Source organism: Phocoena phocoena, chromosome 8, assembly GCF_963924675.1.
Source record: "Phocoena phocoena chromosome 8, mPhoPho1.1, whole genome shotgun sequence".
In the NCBI taxonomy this organism is placed as follows: Eukaryota; Metazoa; Chordata; class Mammalia; order Artiodactyla; family Phocoenidae; genus Phocoena; species Phocoena phocoena.
In genome coordinates this window covers 100,202,792-100,220,594 of record NC_089226.1, presented here as the reverse complement: position 1 = coordinate 100,220,594, position 17,803 = coordinate 100,202,792, and the positions used below count along the sequence as shown (strand labels likewise).

General features: G+C 45.2%; 1 protein-coding gene across 1 annotated transcript; it reads right to left on the bottom strand.

The window, feature by feature from the left end:
- Positions 1-3,756: 3,756 nt before the first annotated feature.
- On the bottom strand, positions 3,757-17,701 carry SDHAF2 (succinate dehydrogenase complex assembly factor 2). The gene is made up of 4 exons (XM_065882965.1): positions 17,644-17,701; positions 12,750-12,973; positions 12,560-12,669; positions 3,757-4,503 (listed from the first exon to the last, which is right to left on the bottom strand). Exons 1-4 carry the CDS (start codon positions 17,677-17,679, stop codon positions 4,373-4,375), a joined length of 501 nt encoding a protein of 166 aa, XP_065739037.1. The 5' UTR covers positions 17,680-17,701; the 3' UTR covers positions 3,757-4,372.
- Positions 17,702-17,803: the final 102 nt, after the last annotated feature.

Sequence of the window (17,803 nt, the reverse complement as noted above, 5' to 3'; positions counted from 1 at the left end):
ACTCTGCACAGCAGTCCTCCATGGACCAAGGCAAGATGCAGGTGAGGAGTCAGGAGCAGAAGAGTAACGACGACAGTTCCGTGTTTCGAGGTAGCAGACGGGGCCTCGGTGCACAGGCCCTGGAGGCCCACTGCCTGGCTTCCAGTTCCAGCTCCCACGCTTCCCGCCTGCGGCTTCTGGCAAGCAGCTTCATCTCACCGGGCCTCACTCTCCTCACCTGGCCGAGGGAATGATAGCTGTGCCTGTCTCATATCCCTGTTGTGAGGCCTGAGTGACGTCATCCGAGGAACGCTCTTAGCGGCGCTGGGCGTGCCTTCGGCCACCACCGCCACTAGCCGTGATTACGAGTGTCGTTCAGGTGCCAGACGTTGTGCTGAGCACTGCACACAGGTGACTTGTTTAGTCCTTACGCCCACACGTGAGGTGGCTCTTTGACTTTCCTTTCTACAGATGAAGGACACAGAAGCGTGGAGGGGCTAAGCAACGTGACCAACCCAACTGACCAATGGGAGAGCCAGGGCTCTACCTTAGGCCTGACCCCCAAGCAGCTGCCCTGAACTGCTCTGCTCTAGTTCTCCAACACGTGTCCCAGGGCATCGCCAAATGTGAACATTTCACCACATACTGAAATCCACTGCGAAACACAATGTACATCTTAACATCATAATTTGCTTTTTTAACTCTACATGTGATGTGTAGTTACGTAAAATGCGTTCACATTGTCCTTTTAAAGAGAACGTTCTCCTCCTTGGCGGGAATATCTGGATTCAGGCGAGACCTGGGACCTAGCAAAAGACTACCTCAGGTTACGAGGAGGTAGATTTCTCCTCTGCACGTCTTCTCCTTGGACGCCTGATGGTATCTTGGATGGCTTCAACTTTTCCACCATCTGCCCTGAAATGTCCGACTGCTGACAGACATTTGTTTCTAAAAGGCACTTGCCTCAGGTCACCTGACTAGGGAAGAGCCTAACGCTGGTCCTCAATGCCAGAGGGTTCACTGGGAAACCGAACAAGGTGGCTTAACTGGGAGCTGATCAGCACCCTCAGCTTGTCAGCTGCAGGATGGCAAGTCCTCCATCCTCAGATACGACGGGCTGTACCAATAAGACGCTGTCAGCGCAGGTCTCCCAGCCCTGCTTGCCATTTAAGGCTGCGTGAACTTCCCCATCATGGAAACTTCCTGTCTAGCCACGATAGCAGATGGATGGAAAGATAAAAGTAAGACTCTCTACTCCCCCAGTGGAATCTTTCCCTGGGGATGTTTAAAAATATGAACAAGGTTTGGGTCAGTGCCACCCTCACTGAGCTGAAGAGACAGAGCAGATGACCTCCAGACGACGGCCAACACCAGCCAGAGGTGCCTCTGCGATGACCCCGACAGATATGCCCCATCTAAGGCTCAGGGTCGGGCAAAAGGGATTTGGCTTATGGATTCTGAAGACTTAAAATGATTAAGAGAGGAAATGATGGGGAGAGGACAGCCTTTACTGCCCCAGTTTGACGTCTGATGTGGGAGCTTGTGCGACAGGTCTCGTGAGACCACTTCAGATGGGACAGGGCAGGGCCAGACGCCTGGGTGCCCCACAGAGGCTCTGAATGAGGTCAGTGAGCAGTGATGTGTCACAGGGAGAGGAATAAGTCCAGCTTTGTTCATCACAGATCTTGAGGGGCTGCTGGCCCTTGCAATATGTTTATTAATTTTTTTAAAATGTCCTGTGGCTGGCCTAGTTTTACTTAATGCCTAATAAAGGGAAAAACTGTTTACATAGCACCCCTGGTCTGACACTGAGCAGCTGAAGTTAAGCAAGAGCCTTCACTTTCAGAGATGACACAAGACAGCGGCCTGGGAAGAAAACATCTCCTTTAGAAGCATGCCATTCCCAGGTCAAAGTGGCAGCAGCTGAACGTTGTGTTAAAAAAGACAAAATCAGGGTTAGGAGAGATCAAACCCCAGGGGATAAAGCCCAGGCCGCATACTTGGCTGCTGGGATTTGTTGCACAAGAGTCCAGGATAGATGCGTAAGTCACTGCCCAACACATGTGCACTTCTGACAGTCCAGACATCTCTCTACATAAACTCTGTTTAACATTCTCCACACAGTACATCAAGTGAGGCCCGAGAGATTGGCCAGAGCCTGTGCTGAGCTCCCAGGGCGATCGATGTCTGCTTCTGCCCGCCATTTCTCACTCCCATTCCTTGCTTAGGTGACAGTGCTACAGATTTTTCCATCGAAGTCCTTGACACCAGGCTCTGTTTTCTCTCCAGTCTTTACTGGCTGGTAAGACATCCCATGGTTCCTTAACAGGTCTGGCTTTTCTACCTGCAGGACTCTGCCTTGCATGAAGCTCTGGTGACCTCGCTGACATGGCAGGCCATTTGTGTTAGGAGACAGCTCCTAAATCTCAGGCTGAGGCCATGACCTAACGCTGACACCTAATATCTACCGAGCGCTTACTGCGTGCTGGGGACCACGGAAGAGCTCCGTGTGCTTTATCTCTTCACGTCTGATCTTCACAAATAGTTAGACAGGGAGCATGATCATCCCCATTTTATAATGAGGAAATCGAGGCTCAAGCCAATTCATTTATCCAGACAGAAAGCAGCAGAGTCAGGATCTGACTTGTAACCAGTTCCCACCCTCACTTTACGAGAGCTACCGTGGGTGACCAAGTGCTTACTTTGGGAGGCACGGCAGCTTCCTGTTCCCTATGTCAGTGGTCCCCAACCTTTATGGCACCAGGGACCAGTTTCATGGAAGACAATTTTTCCACAGATGGTGGTGGTGGGGGGCATGGTTCAGGCGGTAGTGCGAGCGATGGGCAGCGGCAGGTGAAGCTTTGCTCACTCGCCTGCCGCTCACCTGCTGCTGTGCGGTCCAGTCCCTAACAGGCCGTGGACCAGTACCAGTCCATGGCCCAGGGGTTGGGGACCCCTGCCCTATGTGACACACAAGTCATGGCTCAGAACCGTCAAGTTTCTTTGCTATAACTTCTCAAAGCATAGATTTCTACACAGTTTCCACCAGTAAGGTAGCACGTTCTGGCAGAAAGTTCATGAGCTTCGGAGACAGACTGAACTAAGCAAGATTCCGGCTTTCTGACTGAGTAGTGACTTCATCTTGGACAAATCACTCTCCCTGAGCCCACTTTCTCATCTACAAAATAGGTGTGACACCACTTGTCTGCAGGAGAGCTGTGAAGCTCTACTGAGATTGTGTAAGTAAATAAAGGCTGGTTCTCTCCTCTTCTCTCCTCAGCCAGGGACACTGAGGGGCAGGCAGGACCATGAGGACGCTCCGTGGGGACCCCGAAGCTCAATGATGCTGGAAACATGCGCTTCCTGCCTGCGCACAGCTCTTGTGCTCACCAACCGCCTGCCTAGCGATTCAGGCCTGCCTTCCTCCGATCGCACCTTTGATGGTCCTGGCCCAGTCTGGGTGATGGCCGTTCTGATTGGATTACAGCTCCTAGGGGAAAATTCCTCCAGTGAGACTACCCTCCTGGCAATGTCGAAATCTTCTAGTCCTAGAGCTAAACGCTTTCAGATAATTCATCCTAACATATTATTTCTTATGCATTGTTTGTCAACTAAAACGATCGTGGAGACTGTAGAAATACAGAAAATGTTTGCTATAGCACTGCACGAAGCTAAAACCCACGACTGTGACCTTGTAAAGCTCTATAAACGTATGCCTGGGGATTACATGAGAAGAGACAAAATTAAAATAATTGTGTGAGGGCTGGGGAGTTGTGATTTTCCTTTTTAAAATACCCTTTAATATTCAATTATCGTTCAATTTACAAAGTGAGCATTTTAGAGAAGATTTGATGAGGACGCTGCCTCTTAAGGAGCGTGCCCACACCATTCCTGCCCACTGCCCTCATTCTGCCTGCTGGGCCTCTGAAGGATTCTGCTCAGGGGGCTTGGATCAGCTTCCCTTGGCAGAAAGAACCATCCCAGGTTGGAAGGGGGAATTTCACTGGAACAAAGCCCTGGGTCACCCGGGGAGCTTTCCACACAGCACGAAGAGCTGGCTGCCCCTCTGCACTGAGCTCACTTCTGGCTGAAGCAACGAGCTGGCACAATCGCTTCCCCTACAGTGCCCTCCTGTGGAGCCAGAGAAAAGTCGGGCCCGAACACCGGTAACTTAGACAAACCGCTTTGAGGCTTGGAACGGAAACACAAGGTCTTAGAATGAGATACACTGAACATTTACATGCCCTCAGGAGAGAGGCGGGTCCATCACTGGAGGCAGGACCAATGGTCTGGGTGGGCTGAGCGTCTAAGGAGAAGCAGGACATCGAGGCCAATACCCATCATAAGCAGTGAGCGTCCGCAGACCGAGGCCGGGCAGGCAGTGGCGCTCAGCTCAATGTGGCTGTTCAAAGAGGTATTCGAGATCTGGGGCCCGCAGTCGCTGCTCTCTGTTTTTGTTCTTAGCAAAGTCTCTCAGCAGGGCCATGACTTCATTTTCAAATATTTCTGGGGCTGGCTTTGCCTCTGCAAGAGAAGGATGGGCAAAAAGAATTACGTTGGTCAGTCCGTTGCCAGGTATAAGGATCTTGAAACTTGAAACTCTGGCCTTGGCCAAAACCCACAGTGGATACACAGAGCAGCTCCATTCTTCCTCTGAATGTACACGGCAGCCTGTACCGCGGGTTGGCAACTTCTAGCAGCCAGTATTTGTAAAGAGCTTTACTGGGACAGCTGCTCTCACTTGTTTACATACTGTCCGTGGCTGCTTCTGTGCTACGATGGCAGAGCTGAGTAGTTGCCACAGAGACCATAAGACTGCAAGACGATGACGTTTACTACCTGGGCTTCCATGAGCAAGTCTGCTGACCCCTGGCCTGTCCAATCTTGGCCGTACTGTTTTGCTCTGCATTTGGTACTTCAGTTGTTTTCTGAGTACTGTGTTTTCCCTTCTAGCCTATATATTTCCTGAGGCAAAAATCACTGGATGTAAGTGACAACGACTGATAACTCTAGTAAACTTAAGTATGAAAGAATTTACTGGAAAGCTAATAGAGGCTCCCCAAATTAACATGAACCTGGAGAACCAGATTTGCACGGAGAGGCAACAAAGGCACCGAGAGCGGCGAGATGAGAATGCCAGCCTCAGGCCAGCGGGAGAGAGTCTGGCAGGATGCTGCTCACCTCTGGATCTTTCTTTCCAACGGTGAGATGCTCACTTAAGGTTCAAATTACAAGCAAAGCCTCCCACTGGGAAACCTTACGTAATATGCTTTGGAATTACCCTCCTAGCAAGACTAAGTACAATGCCAGGAGAGGGAATTCCCCCAAAGCTTGATTTCCCCTCACTTGGCACAGAGCCTGGCACCTGTTTTTTTGTGTGTGACGACCAGAATAAGATCAAGGAGGTTTAGGCGCCCCCCAGGATGCTGAAAGTTGGAACGAACATTATACTCATCCCAACAAGAGAAAGTCAGATCAAGTAGAACCATCACAGCTTCCTGAAGTCATCAGAGAGCTGAGGTCACAGGGCGCCCAAGAGAGTAAGATCTAAGTGAAGAGAGACCCCTCAAAGGAGAAGATGGATATGAACACGTGCTCACCTGAGAGAGGGTGCAGGACGACAAGGCCCTGGGCACATACAAGCAGGTAAGAAGGATTTAGCTAAAATTGTTCATCAGCTGCTGAAAGCCAAGTAGGCTGGCATGAGAGGCACAAAAATCTCCGGGAGCCACAGACACAAGGAGAACTTGCCCCAATGTGCAGGTTCTTCTCAACAATCCCCACTAAGTATGCGCATGACAAAGACTGTGTCCAGAGCAGGAAGCTGGAGAAAGCCTCCCTCAGTGATACAGGCCAGGAGGAGGGGAGCGGCCAATACCGCCCGCCCACCCACAAAAGCATAATGCCCAGCCTGGCCCTTCCTTCTCCGAAGAACAAAAGCCTCAAGGGGCTGGGAGTGGATCAGCGAATCCTGTCTCCTACAGGGCACATGTGAGGACACATTTGGGCTGGTGGAAGGGTAAAAGAAAAAAAATCCTCTACCCTGATGGGACCAGCAGGATCACTGAGAAAGCTCACCCCCAAGACCCATGGCCACAGGGACCAATGGACCAGGATAATAGAGAATACCCTCCCTTCCCCAAAGCAACAAGCACCAAGTGGAAATTAATAGGTATCTACAGCTGGGAGAGGGCAAGAGCAGCATGGAGAGAGATTTCCTTGAAGCACAGAAATACAGGAGGATGCACATGGTAACAATAGAGGCTGGTGGTGAACTGAAGGGAACCAAAGCAATCACAAAATCCCAAGTAAGCTTAACTCCTAACTAGACTGACTCGATTCCCATTCCGACTGCCCCACGGAAGGATCATGCCCATTTCTAAGCATAAAGACCATTTCCCTCAGTTTTTACTGTCTCACTCATGATGTCTAACATTTAATCAAATGTGTCTAATACACACACAAAAGAAAAGTGAAAAACAACACACTGTGAAAGGACAAAGCAATCAACAGAAACAGACTCAGGGATGACGTGGATGTTAGAACTATTAGACAGGGGATTTAAATAAAGCAACTATGACTATTATGTTAAAGGTGCTAGTGGAAAAAGTAGGGAAAATGCATGAACTGATAAGGAGCTCCAGCAGAGGTGGAAACTGTGAAAGTCAAATGGAAATGTTAAAAATAAAAATAGAAATATAGTAGCCCATAAGCAGAATGGACTCATCATAATATTTAATGGTCAAGGAAAGAATTAGTGAAGTGGAAGAAAGGCCAATAAATATTATCCAGTACAAATTACTCAAACTAACACATGAAAAGAAAAATAAGAGTAAAAGACACAAAATACAGAATCCAAAAGCTGTGGGACAATATCAGTCTAAACCAAGTGTAACTGGAATCCCAGAAGGAAAAGAGGAAGAAAATGAGGCAGAAGAAACATATGAAGAGATAATGGATGAAAAATTTCCAACAATAACATAAGGTAGGAAACACATATCCAAAGCCAGCTCAATTCCTAACCAGACTGACTCGATCCTGCGTACTAACAGCCTCACAAAAGAAGAGTGCCCATGTAAAGTGCTGAAAGAAATAATTGTGGGGACTTCCCTGGTGGCACAGTGGTTAAGACTCCAAGCTCCCAATGCAGAGGGCTTGGGTTCAATCCCTGGTCAGGGAACTAGATCCCACATGCATGCCACAACTAAGAGTTCACATGCCGCAACAAAGGAGCTGGTGAGCCGCAACTAAGGAGCCCACCTGCCACAAGTGAGACCCAGCACAGCCAAGTAAATAAGATAAATAATTTTTTTAAATAAAAGAAATAATTGCAAACCCGTAATTCTATATCCACTGAAAATACCTTTTGAAAACGACAAACAAAAGCTGAGAGAATTCATAATAGCCAACCTACACTACAAGAAATATTAAATGAAGTTCTTCAAGCAGAAGGAATATGATACCAGAGAAACATGGATCTACATAAAGAAATGAAGATCTCCAGAGATGATTAAAATGAAGGTAAATATAATGTACCTTATACATAATATGTGTTATATGTTACATACATATTTATATATAATGTGTTATAATTTACATATTTATAAAATACAATGTATTTTCTCCCTTATTTTAAATTGCTCTAAAGATAACTGTCTAAAGTAAAACAACAGAAACGTAGTGTAGACGTACAACGTAAGAGTAAAAAGTGTGACAACAAAAGCACAAAACATGGGAGAGAGAAATTGCAGTGTACCACTGAAAGTTCTTACATTATGCATGAGGCAGTATACTATTCTTTGTTTTTTTTTAGTATACTATTCTTGAAGGTAGACTATGATTAATTAAAGATGTATACTGTAAATCCTAGGGCAATCACTAAAAAAAATTATAGAGAGATATAAATGATAAACCAATAGCGGAGGGGCTTCCCTGGTGGTCCAGTAGTTAAGATTCCACGCTCCCAATGCAGGGGGCACGGGTTTGATCCCCCCACAAGCCACACAGTGCGGCCAAAAAAAAAAAAAGGAGAAGAAAAAAAAACAATAGCAGAGATAAAATGAAATTTTAAATACCCCCCCAAAAAAAAAATCCATGGTAACAGAGGGGGAAGAGAACAAAGAACAGACAGGAGAAATAGGAAACAAAAAAAAAAGATGGTAGATTTTAGTTCAACCACACTGGTAATTAATTATGTGTAAATGGCCAAAACACACCAATGAAAAGATAAAGACTATAAGATTGGATAAAAAAGAATGATTATATATGCTATCTATAAGAAGCTCAACTTAAAGACAAAGATAAACTAAGAGAATGGTGTGGTAAGCAGCCTTCTAGGCTGGCCCTCAGTATCTCCCACTCCCCTGTGTACAAGCCCTGTATAATCCCCAGGGCTGTGAATATGATGGTCTTCACACCCATGACTGGGTTATGTTATATGGCACAGTCAGGACAGGAAAATTATCCAGGTGGTTCTGACCTAATCACATGAGTTCTTTAAAAGCAGAATCTTCCCCAGCTGGTGGCAGAAGGGGATGTCAGAGAGATTTGAAACATGAGAGGGATTCCACGTGAGGGAGGATCTCCAATGCTGAGACAGAGGGGCCATGTGGCAAGAACCTGAGAGCAGCTTCTAGAAGTTGAAAGACATTAATAGCAAGCAAGACAAGCAGGATCTCAGTCCTACGCCTCAGGGAATGAATGCTCCCTGAAACCTGAATGAGCTCCCGGGCAGGAATGTAGAAGAGACGACGTTGATTTCAGGCTGTGCGATCTCGGCACAGCTTCTGACCTACAGGACTGTGCACTAATAAATGGTTGTCGCTTAAAGTCACTAAAGTTTGTGGTAACAATAGAAAACTAATATAAATGGAAAAATATATACCATGCAAACACTAATCAAGAGAAAGATGGAGTGTCTACTATCAGACACTTTGGAACTACCAGCAATAAAGACAGACATTATATAATGATAAAGGACTCAATTCATCAAGAAAATCGAACAATCCTAAATATGTCTTCACATAATCACAGAGCTATAAAATATATGAAGCAAAAACTGTGAGAACTGAAAGGAGTAATAGACAAATCCACAATTATAGTTGGGGATTTCAACACTCCTTATTAATTGATAGAGAGTACAGACAAAATCAACCAGAATATACAAGACATGAAGAACGGGATCAGCCAACTTGACCTTGTTGACATTTACAGAAAACTTCATCAACAAGTGCAGAACAACATGTTGTGTTCAAATAAATGCACATGGAACATTTATTAAGATATACACATTTCAGGCTTCCCAGGTGGCACAGTGGCTAAGAATCCACCTGCCAATGCAGGGGACACGGGTTCGAGCCCTGGTCCGGGAAGATCCCACATGCTGTGGAGCAACTAAGCCCGTGCGTCACAACTACTGAGCCTGCGTTCTAGAGCCTGCGAGCCACAACTACTGGAGCCCACGTGCCACAACTACTGAAGCCCGCGCGCCTAGACCCTGTGCTCTGCAACAAGAGAAGCCACGGCCATGAGAAGCCTGCGCACCGCATTGAAGAGTAGCCCCCGCTCGCCACAACTAGAGAAAGCCTGTGCGTAGCAACGAGGACCCAACACAGCCAAAGATAAATAAATATATTAAAAAAAAAAAGATATACACATTTCAGGCCATAAAACAAATTTCAAGGAATTTAAAAGAACTGAAATTATATAGCATACATTCTGTGGCAACAACGGAATCAATAACAGAAAAATACCTGGAAAATCTGGAAATATTTGAAAATGAAACATACTTTTAAATAACTCACAGGTCAAAGAGGAAGTCACAAGGGAAATTAGAAACTATTTTGAATTGAATGAAAATGAAAACACAACACACCCAAATTTGTATCATAAGGCTAAAGCAGTGCTTGGAAATTTATAGCATCAAATGCTGGTAGTGAAACGGAAAACAAAAAACCCAATTAAAAAAAAAGGCAGGAGGAAGATTTAGGGACACAACACCAAAGAGGTATGAATGGCAAATGACTTGAAAAGACCCTTGGGACTTCCCTGTTGGTCCAGTGGGTAAGACTCCACGCTCCCAGTGCAAGGGGCCCAGGTTTGATCCCTGGTCAGGGAACTAGATCCCACATGCCACAACTAAAAGATTCCGCGTGCCGCATCGAAGATCCAGCATGCAGCAACTAAGACCTGGTACAGCCGAATAAACAAATAAATATTAAAAGAAAAGAGAAGACCCCCAATATCCTTAGTCATTAGGGTTGTGCCAACTAAAACTACAGCAACACATTACTACACACCTCTTAGAATGGCTAAAAACAAAAACAAATTAAACCCTGACAATACCAAGTGTTGGTAAAGATGTGGAACATCTCCTTCTCCCCTCTCCGTCCTGGGCAATCACTGGTCTGTTTTCTGCTATGTAGTTTTGCCTTCTCCAGAATACGATATAAATGGAAATCATACAGTGTAGAGTCTTTGAGTCTGGCCTCTTTTAACTTGGCATAGGAGTTGACAAACAATGGCATACTGCCCATTTCTGTATGGCCTGTGAGCTAAGAATGATTTTTTTTTTTTTTTTTTTTTTGCGGTACGCGGGCCTCTCACTGTCGTGGTCTCTCCCGCTGCGGAGCACAGTCTCCGGACGCGCAGGCTCAGCGGCCACGGCTCACGGGCCATGGCTCACGGGCCCAGCTGCCCCGCGGCATGTGGGATCTTCCTGGACTGGGGCACGAACCCGTGTCCCCCACATCGGCAGGCGGACTCTTAACCACTGGGCCACCAGGGAAGTCCTAAGAATGATTTTTAACTGGTTGAGGGAAAAGACTCAAAAGAATATTTCATGACACATGAAAATTATACGAAATTCAAATTTTTTTTTTTTTTGAAATTCAAATTTTAATGTCCATCAATAAGTTTGCTATAATGTTAAACATACATTTACCATATGACCCCGAAACCCTTTTCCTGGGCATTTACCCAAGAAAAACTAAAACCTACATTCACAAAAACCTGTATGCAAAGATTTACAGTTTAGGCTTTATTCATAGTTGCCTAAAACTGGACATATCCTAATGTCCTTCAACTGGTCAGCAGATAAACTGTGGTACATCCACACGTTGCAATTCCACTCAATACAAAAGCATGAACTATTGGGACTTCCCTGGTGGTGCAGTGGTTAAGAATCCGCCTGCCAATGCAGGGAACACAAGTTCGATCCCTGGTCCGGGAAGATGCCGCAGAGCAACTAAGCCTGTGCGCCACAACTACTGAGCCTGCGCTCCAGAGCCTACATGCCACAATTACTGAGGCTGCGAGCCACAACTACTAAAGCCCGCGTGCCTGGAGCCCGTGCTCCACGACAGAAGAAGCCACTGCAGTAAGAAGCCCATACACCGCAACAAAGAGTAGCCCCCGCTCGCCACAACTAGAGAAACCCTGAGCGCAGCAATGAAGACCCAACGCAGCCAAAAAAAAAGAATGAACTACTGATACAACAACATGGATGAATGTCAAATGCACTATGCTAAGTCAGGGACAAATATTTTCTATAAAGGGCCAGATAGTAAATATTTTATACTCTGTGGGCTTTCTAATGGTTATATAAGGCTCTAGACCCTGTATTGTCACACTTCACACTTGGAACCTATAGAATAGCTTCTATTTTAAGGTACAAATAGTGAGTGGAAACACAAAAACAGGAGATGCAGAGTGACAGAAATGGATGAGATGTCTCCTAATATCTATTCTCCCATTTTTCCTTGATAATAGGATCCCCAATTTAGCTGGGCACATGGAATAGGCTACATTATTTCTTCCTTATGGCGAGGTGTAGCCATATGACTAAAGTGTGGCAGGTGGAAAATAAGTGGAATTATGGTATATAATTTCTTGAGAAGGATCCATAAAAGATGGGGTGCACTCTCCTACTCTTTTTTCCTGGCTGAAATATGGACATGACAGATAGAGCCTCAGCAGCCATGTTGGGTCATGAGGTAGCCCTACACAGGCAGAGGGTGAAGGAAAAGTGAGTCAAGAGGAATCTGGCCTTCGTGACTCTGAAACCCCTCTGTGCATTCTGGAGATCTACCTCTGAACTTCTGTTATGAGAAAGAGAAACACAGTTCTGTCTTCTTTAAGCCATTATTGTTTGGGGTATTTTTACTCACAGCCAAAGCAAATCCTAACTATACACATGAGAATTCATTCCTCACAAAGGTGGTGCCAGAGTGAGACTCCTGGAGACCTCGTGCTGTGCAGCCTGAGCTGTCTCATTCCACTCCATTCCGGGCCTGGTTTTCTTCAACCTTCCCTTTGATAATTGTTGTATGGAGCTTCCCATACAACTCCACTAAATTCCCTTTTTTGCTTAACTTAGATAGAATAGGTTTCTTTTGCTTGCAAACAAAGAACCTTACCTCATAAAACAAATTTTGCACGCTTCGGAAAAATCTGAAGTGTTTGGGTTGAGTGTCTACTACATGATAAAAGAAAAAAAAAAAATGCCCAGGATACCATTCCAGACTCAAATCAGCCCAAGTCATCCTATTTTTCACCTTATGTTGCTTATCATGCCTAATACCTGTAGCCCAGTAGTAAATATCCCAGTCATTACTGGGTTCATTAATCAGGCGATCGTAGAGGTTCAGTTGTTTCTCTGTCATGTGGTGCAGATATGCCTTAGCGAAGAGGCTAGAAACAAGAAAGAAAAAGAAGTTGAAAAGCCTGTCTCTGGTCAAAGAGAAGTGCCATCCCGACTCCTATCCCCTTACCTAAGAAGGATACAGTTTTCCAGCATCCCCCTCTTCCTGCTCTCATAGAGCAGCCGGGCCCTTTTGGTTTCTATGGATTCATCAGTTCGCTCCTGCCATGGAGGCAAAGGGATTTCAATCATGTCCTTCTGGGAATCTGTCGGGCTGTCACCTCTGTAGCAGCGTCTGAATGATGTCACTCTGAGTGAAGGAGACACTAGGTGGCGTCTTGACAGAGCAAGCACCTGAAACAAATAAGCCACAAATATCACAGTTTTTTTTTTTTTTGGCCTCGACATGCGGGATCTTAGTTCCCCGACCAGGGATCGAACCTGCGCCCCCTGCAGTGGAAGTGCGGAATCTTAACCACTGGACCACCGGGGAAGTCCCTACAAACATCTGTTTAAAAAGGACGACCGGGGCTTCCCTGGTGGCGCAGTGGTTGAGAGTCCGCCTGCCGATGCAGGGAACGCGGGTTCGTGCCCGGTCCGGGAAGATCCCACATGCCGCGGAGCGGCTGGGCCTGTGAGCCATGGCCGCTAAGCCTGCGCGTCCGGAGCCTGTGCTCTGCAACGGGAGAGGCCACAACAGTGAGAGGCCCGCGTACCGCCAAAAAAAAAAAAAAAAAGGACGACCATCCTTGTCATTCACTCAACACTTACTAGGTGCAAAATGCATTTGATCTCCTTCAGTCCTTAAGAAGTTATGCTGATTTTATAATAACTATAAATGGAGTTTAATCTTTAAAAATTGTGAACTACTACGTTGTACCCCTGAAACTTATAAAATACTGTAAATCAACTATACCTCAATAAAAAAAAAAAGAAGTTATGCTGATACTGTCCCCACTTTACAGCTTAGGAAGCTGAGGTTCGGAGAGGCTGAATGACTTACCAAGTTCACCCAAACAGTAACTACTGTGAAGACTGGAACCACCCCTGACTGCAAACATGTTCTTAACCAGTGTCTTTCCAGAACCTCTCCAGCAGAAATATTTTCTCTTTCCTTTGCATTCCCTTAAAATTCTTACAATATGGTTTGCATTCTAATCACCTGCCTGTGTTAAAATCTGAGCATACGGTGATGGTATGGCCCCTAATTCCCCAAAGTTTCCCAATCTAGAGAAGGGCAAAAACTATCAAGATGCAACGAGGGCTTCCCTGGTGGCGCAGTGGTTGAGAATCTGCCTGCCAATGCAGGGGACACGGGTTCGAGCACTGGTCTGGGAGGATCCCACATGCCGCGGAGCAACTGGGCCCGTGAGCCACAAGTACTGAGCCTGCACGTCTGGGGCTTGTGCTCCGCAATAAGAGAGGCTGCGATAGTGAGGCCCACGCACCGCGATGAAGAGTGGCCCCCACTTGCCACAACTAGAGAAAGCCCTCGCACAGAAACGAAAACCCAACACAGCCAAATAAATAAATTAAATAAAATAATAAATTTATAAAAACAAAAATGTATAAAAAAAGATGCAATGAGAAGGTGGTGACGTCAGCAAGATGGTGGAACAGGAAGTCCCACACTCTCCTTCTCCCACGGAGACACAAACTACCCAACAATACACCGACCAATTCCCTTTATGAGAAATCCAGAAACCAGCTAAGAGGCTGGTGAACCTCAGGTGAGCACAAAACCCTTTATGAGAAATCCAGAAACCAGCTAAGAGGCTCCTGAACCTCAGGTGAGCACAAAACCAGCTGCACTACAGCTGGAAGAAAAATTCATGGTACTCATTCAACATAGTCCCTCCCCCTGGCTTAGCCCAGTGCAACTGAAGAAAATTCTCAGCTCCTGGCTTCTCCCTGGGAGGGAAAGAAAAGACTGAAACATACACCCAACATGCAGCCTTTCAGGGGGATGCCCGATTGACTAGCTTCTGTCTTGTCTGAATCTAAGTGTGACGGAAAAGATGCCAGGTTGGGGGCTGCTGAGAAATAGGTGAGGGTTTGGACTAGCATACACTCACTCGCCATCGTCCCTACCTGTGGCTTAGCACAAAACAAGCAGAAGAAAACCCCCAATTCCTGACTTCTACCTGGGGAGGGAGAGGTAGAATGTGTGTCCTACATTCCAGCTTTTCGGGGAGCTTCCTGAGAGAATGGCTTCTGTCTTGCCTGTCTCAGAGCACTGACAGGACCCAGCATACTCTAGATATTTGGGGGCCTCTGAAAACCAAAGAGAGCTGGGTGGCTTGCTGCTGCTTCTGAGGACCTGTGGTACAGCCGACAGAGGCCAATGGAAAGAAAGGAGGAGCATGCATCCAAAAGTCCTGCTTTTCAAGGAGCTGCACAAGGGACTGGTTTCCGTCTTGGCCAACCTGCAGCGCTCATGGGACCTGGGATACTCTGAAGCCTGGGGACTGCTGAGGAGAGCTGGGAGGCTTGCGGCAGCTCCAGAGAACCTGTAGTACCATAAAGAGACACCAGAGGGAGCAAGAGATTATGAGCTCGTGAAAAAAGAAGCCAGCAAATCTCTCTAGTTGGGAATCTACGTGCACGAGTCTAGAGAAGAAGACATTTCTACACAAAAGGTTTGATAGGCCCCCAGATTCTCTAGCTGGACCGATTGGCAAAGGTCTTTCCTTGTACAAAGTCAGTCCAAAAAGACTAGGAGAGGTGGTTGTTTTTTCAAATGCATGGATCTAAGCACAAAGTTGCAAGGTGCATGAAGAAATGGCAAAACAAGGCCTAATCAAAGAAATAAAACAAACTTCCAGAAACCAACCCTGGAAACAGAGGTATACGAATTACCTGACAAATAACTCAAAATAAATGACATCAAGATATTCAATGAACTGAGGAAAACAATGCAAGAACAAAATGAGAATATCAATGAAGAGAAATATTAAAACAAAAACAAAATTTTGGAAATGAAGAATACAATGACCAAATTGAAAAATTCACTACAGGGGTTAAACAGCATACTTGATCAAGCAGAAGAATCAGTGAACTCAAAGACAGTTTATTTGAAACTACCCAATCAGAGGAAGAAAAAGAATGAAAAACAGTGAAGTATGCTTAAGGGACTTATAGGACATCATCAAGCAGACCAATATAAATATTATGGGAATCCCAGAAGGAGAAAAAAGAGAGAAAGGGGCAGAAAGCTTATTTGAAGGAATAATGGTCAAAAACTTCCCCAATTTGGGGAAAGAAATGGACATCCAAATTGAAGAAACCCAAAGGAGACAAAGGACACTAGACAGTAACACAAAAGCATTTGAAAGCATAAAGCTCACTGGTAAATGTATATATAGGACAAACACAGGATACTGTAACACTGTAATGATGGTGGGTAAATCAGGTTTAATTCTAGCTTAGAAGTTAAAAGACAAAGACAAAAAACTATAAAATACGCTAATGGATACACAACAAAAATATGTAGTGTGACATCAATAACATAAGGTGGGAGGAGTAAAAGAGCAGCTTTTGTATGAGATTGAAATTATTATCAGTTTTAAAATAGATGATAAAATGTTTTATGTAAGCCCCACAATAACCACAAAGAAAACACCTATACAGAATAGAAAATGAGAAAGGAACTGAAGCATGTCTCTATAGAAGAAAATCAATGAAACACAAGGGATGACAGCAAAAGGGTAAAAAGGGACACAAAAGCTACAAGACAGAGAGAAAACAATGAACAAAATGACAATAGTAAGTCCTTCCCTATCAGTAATTATTTTAAATGTAAGTGGATTAAACTCACCAATCAAAACACATACAGTGGCTGAATAGATTTTAAAAAACCCACAAGATCCAACTATATGCCTTACAAAAACTCATTTTAGATGTAAGGGAACATGTAGGCTGAAAGTCTGAAATATATTTCATGCAAAAGGTAACCAAAATAGAGCAGAGATGGCCCTACTTATATCAGACAAAATAAACTTTAAGTCAAAACTGTCAAAAGAGATTTTAAAAGGACGTAATATAATGATAAAAGGGTCAATTCACGACGAGGATACAACAATTACACATGCGACCAATATCAGAGCATCCAAATATATGAAGCAAATATTGACAGAACTGAAGGGAGAAATAGTAACACAATAATATTTGGAGATTTCAAAAGCCATTTTCAATAATACATCGAACATCCAGACAGAAGATCAATAAGGAAGTAGAGGACATGAACAACGCTGTAAGCCAAAAGAGCCAAACATACATATACAGAACATTCCACTAAACAGCAGCAGAATACACATTCTTCTCAAGCACACCGAGGACATTCTCCAGGATAGACAGCATGTTAGGTTTCGAAACAAGTCTTAACAAAAAAGATTGAAATCATACAAAGCATCTTTTCTGACCACAACAGAATGAAACTAGAAACCAACAGCAGAAGGAAAACTGGAAAATTCACAAATAAGTGAAAATTAAACAACACACTCTCTTGAACCACCACTGGGTAAAAAGAGAAATCAAAAGGGAATTAGAAAATATCTGGAGACAAAAACACATCACAAAGCTATGAGACTGAGCAAAAGCAGTTCTAAGAGAGAAGTTTACAGTGTTAACAGTCTATATTCAAAAAGAAAAACGATCTTATGAAACTATGTGAAACCATGACAGATACTAAAGACTTAAAAAGAACCGAAAGACTTAAAAAAAGAGAGAAGGGGCGCCCAGAGGCTGTCGGGCCAGCTCCACCTGGGAAATAGGTGAAATCTGAATTGGGTCTCCCACGAAGACTGACGGTTCAACGATATTACGAGACAGACACACAGTGGGCTCAGGCAAGGGTGGATGTAACCTGAATCTCCCTACGTTGCAAGATCGACCTCTCCTTGGGTCTGCCCTTGCCCTGGGCTATCAGGCAGTTGGACGCTTCTCTCGGCCTCCACTTCAGAGGAAGACGAGATACAGTTCTCACTGCGGCCTGCCTAGGACCCTATAACCCCCACTCTCCTCACCCGCGGAAGGGCCGGGAACACAGCAGCCGCCACCATTTTACCCGACCCGCATCAGAAGCCAGAGGCCCGGCCACTTCCGGGAACTTCCGGGCACCAGTCCCGCAGACAGCGGCTCTGAGGACCTGAGCCGGAAGATGCGTCCTCGCGTATGGCGGAAGTG

Bases quoted from the DNA above. Each gene is read 5' to 3' on its own strand.
- SDHAF2 (XM_065882965.1), bottom strand. From the start codon at position 17,679: ATGGTGGCGGCTGCTGTGTTCCCGGCCCTTCCGCGG. The intron at 12,670-12,749 runs GTAAGGGGATAG...TCTTGTTTCTAG, and splicing joins GAAAACTGTATCCTTCTTAG to CCTCTTCGCTAAGGCATATC. The intron at 4,504-12,559 runs GTATTAGGCATG...CTTCTCTTGCAG, and splicing joins TATTTACTACTGGGCTACAG to AGGCAAAGCCAGCCCCAGAA.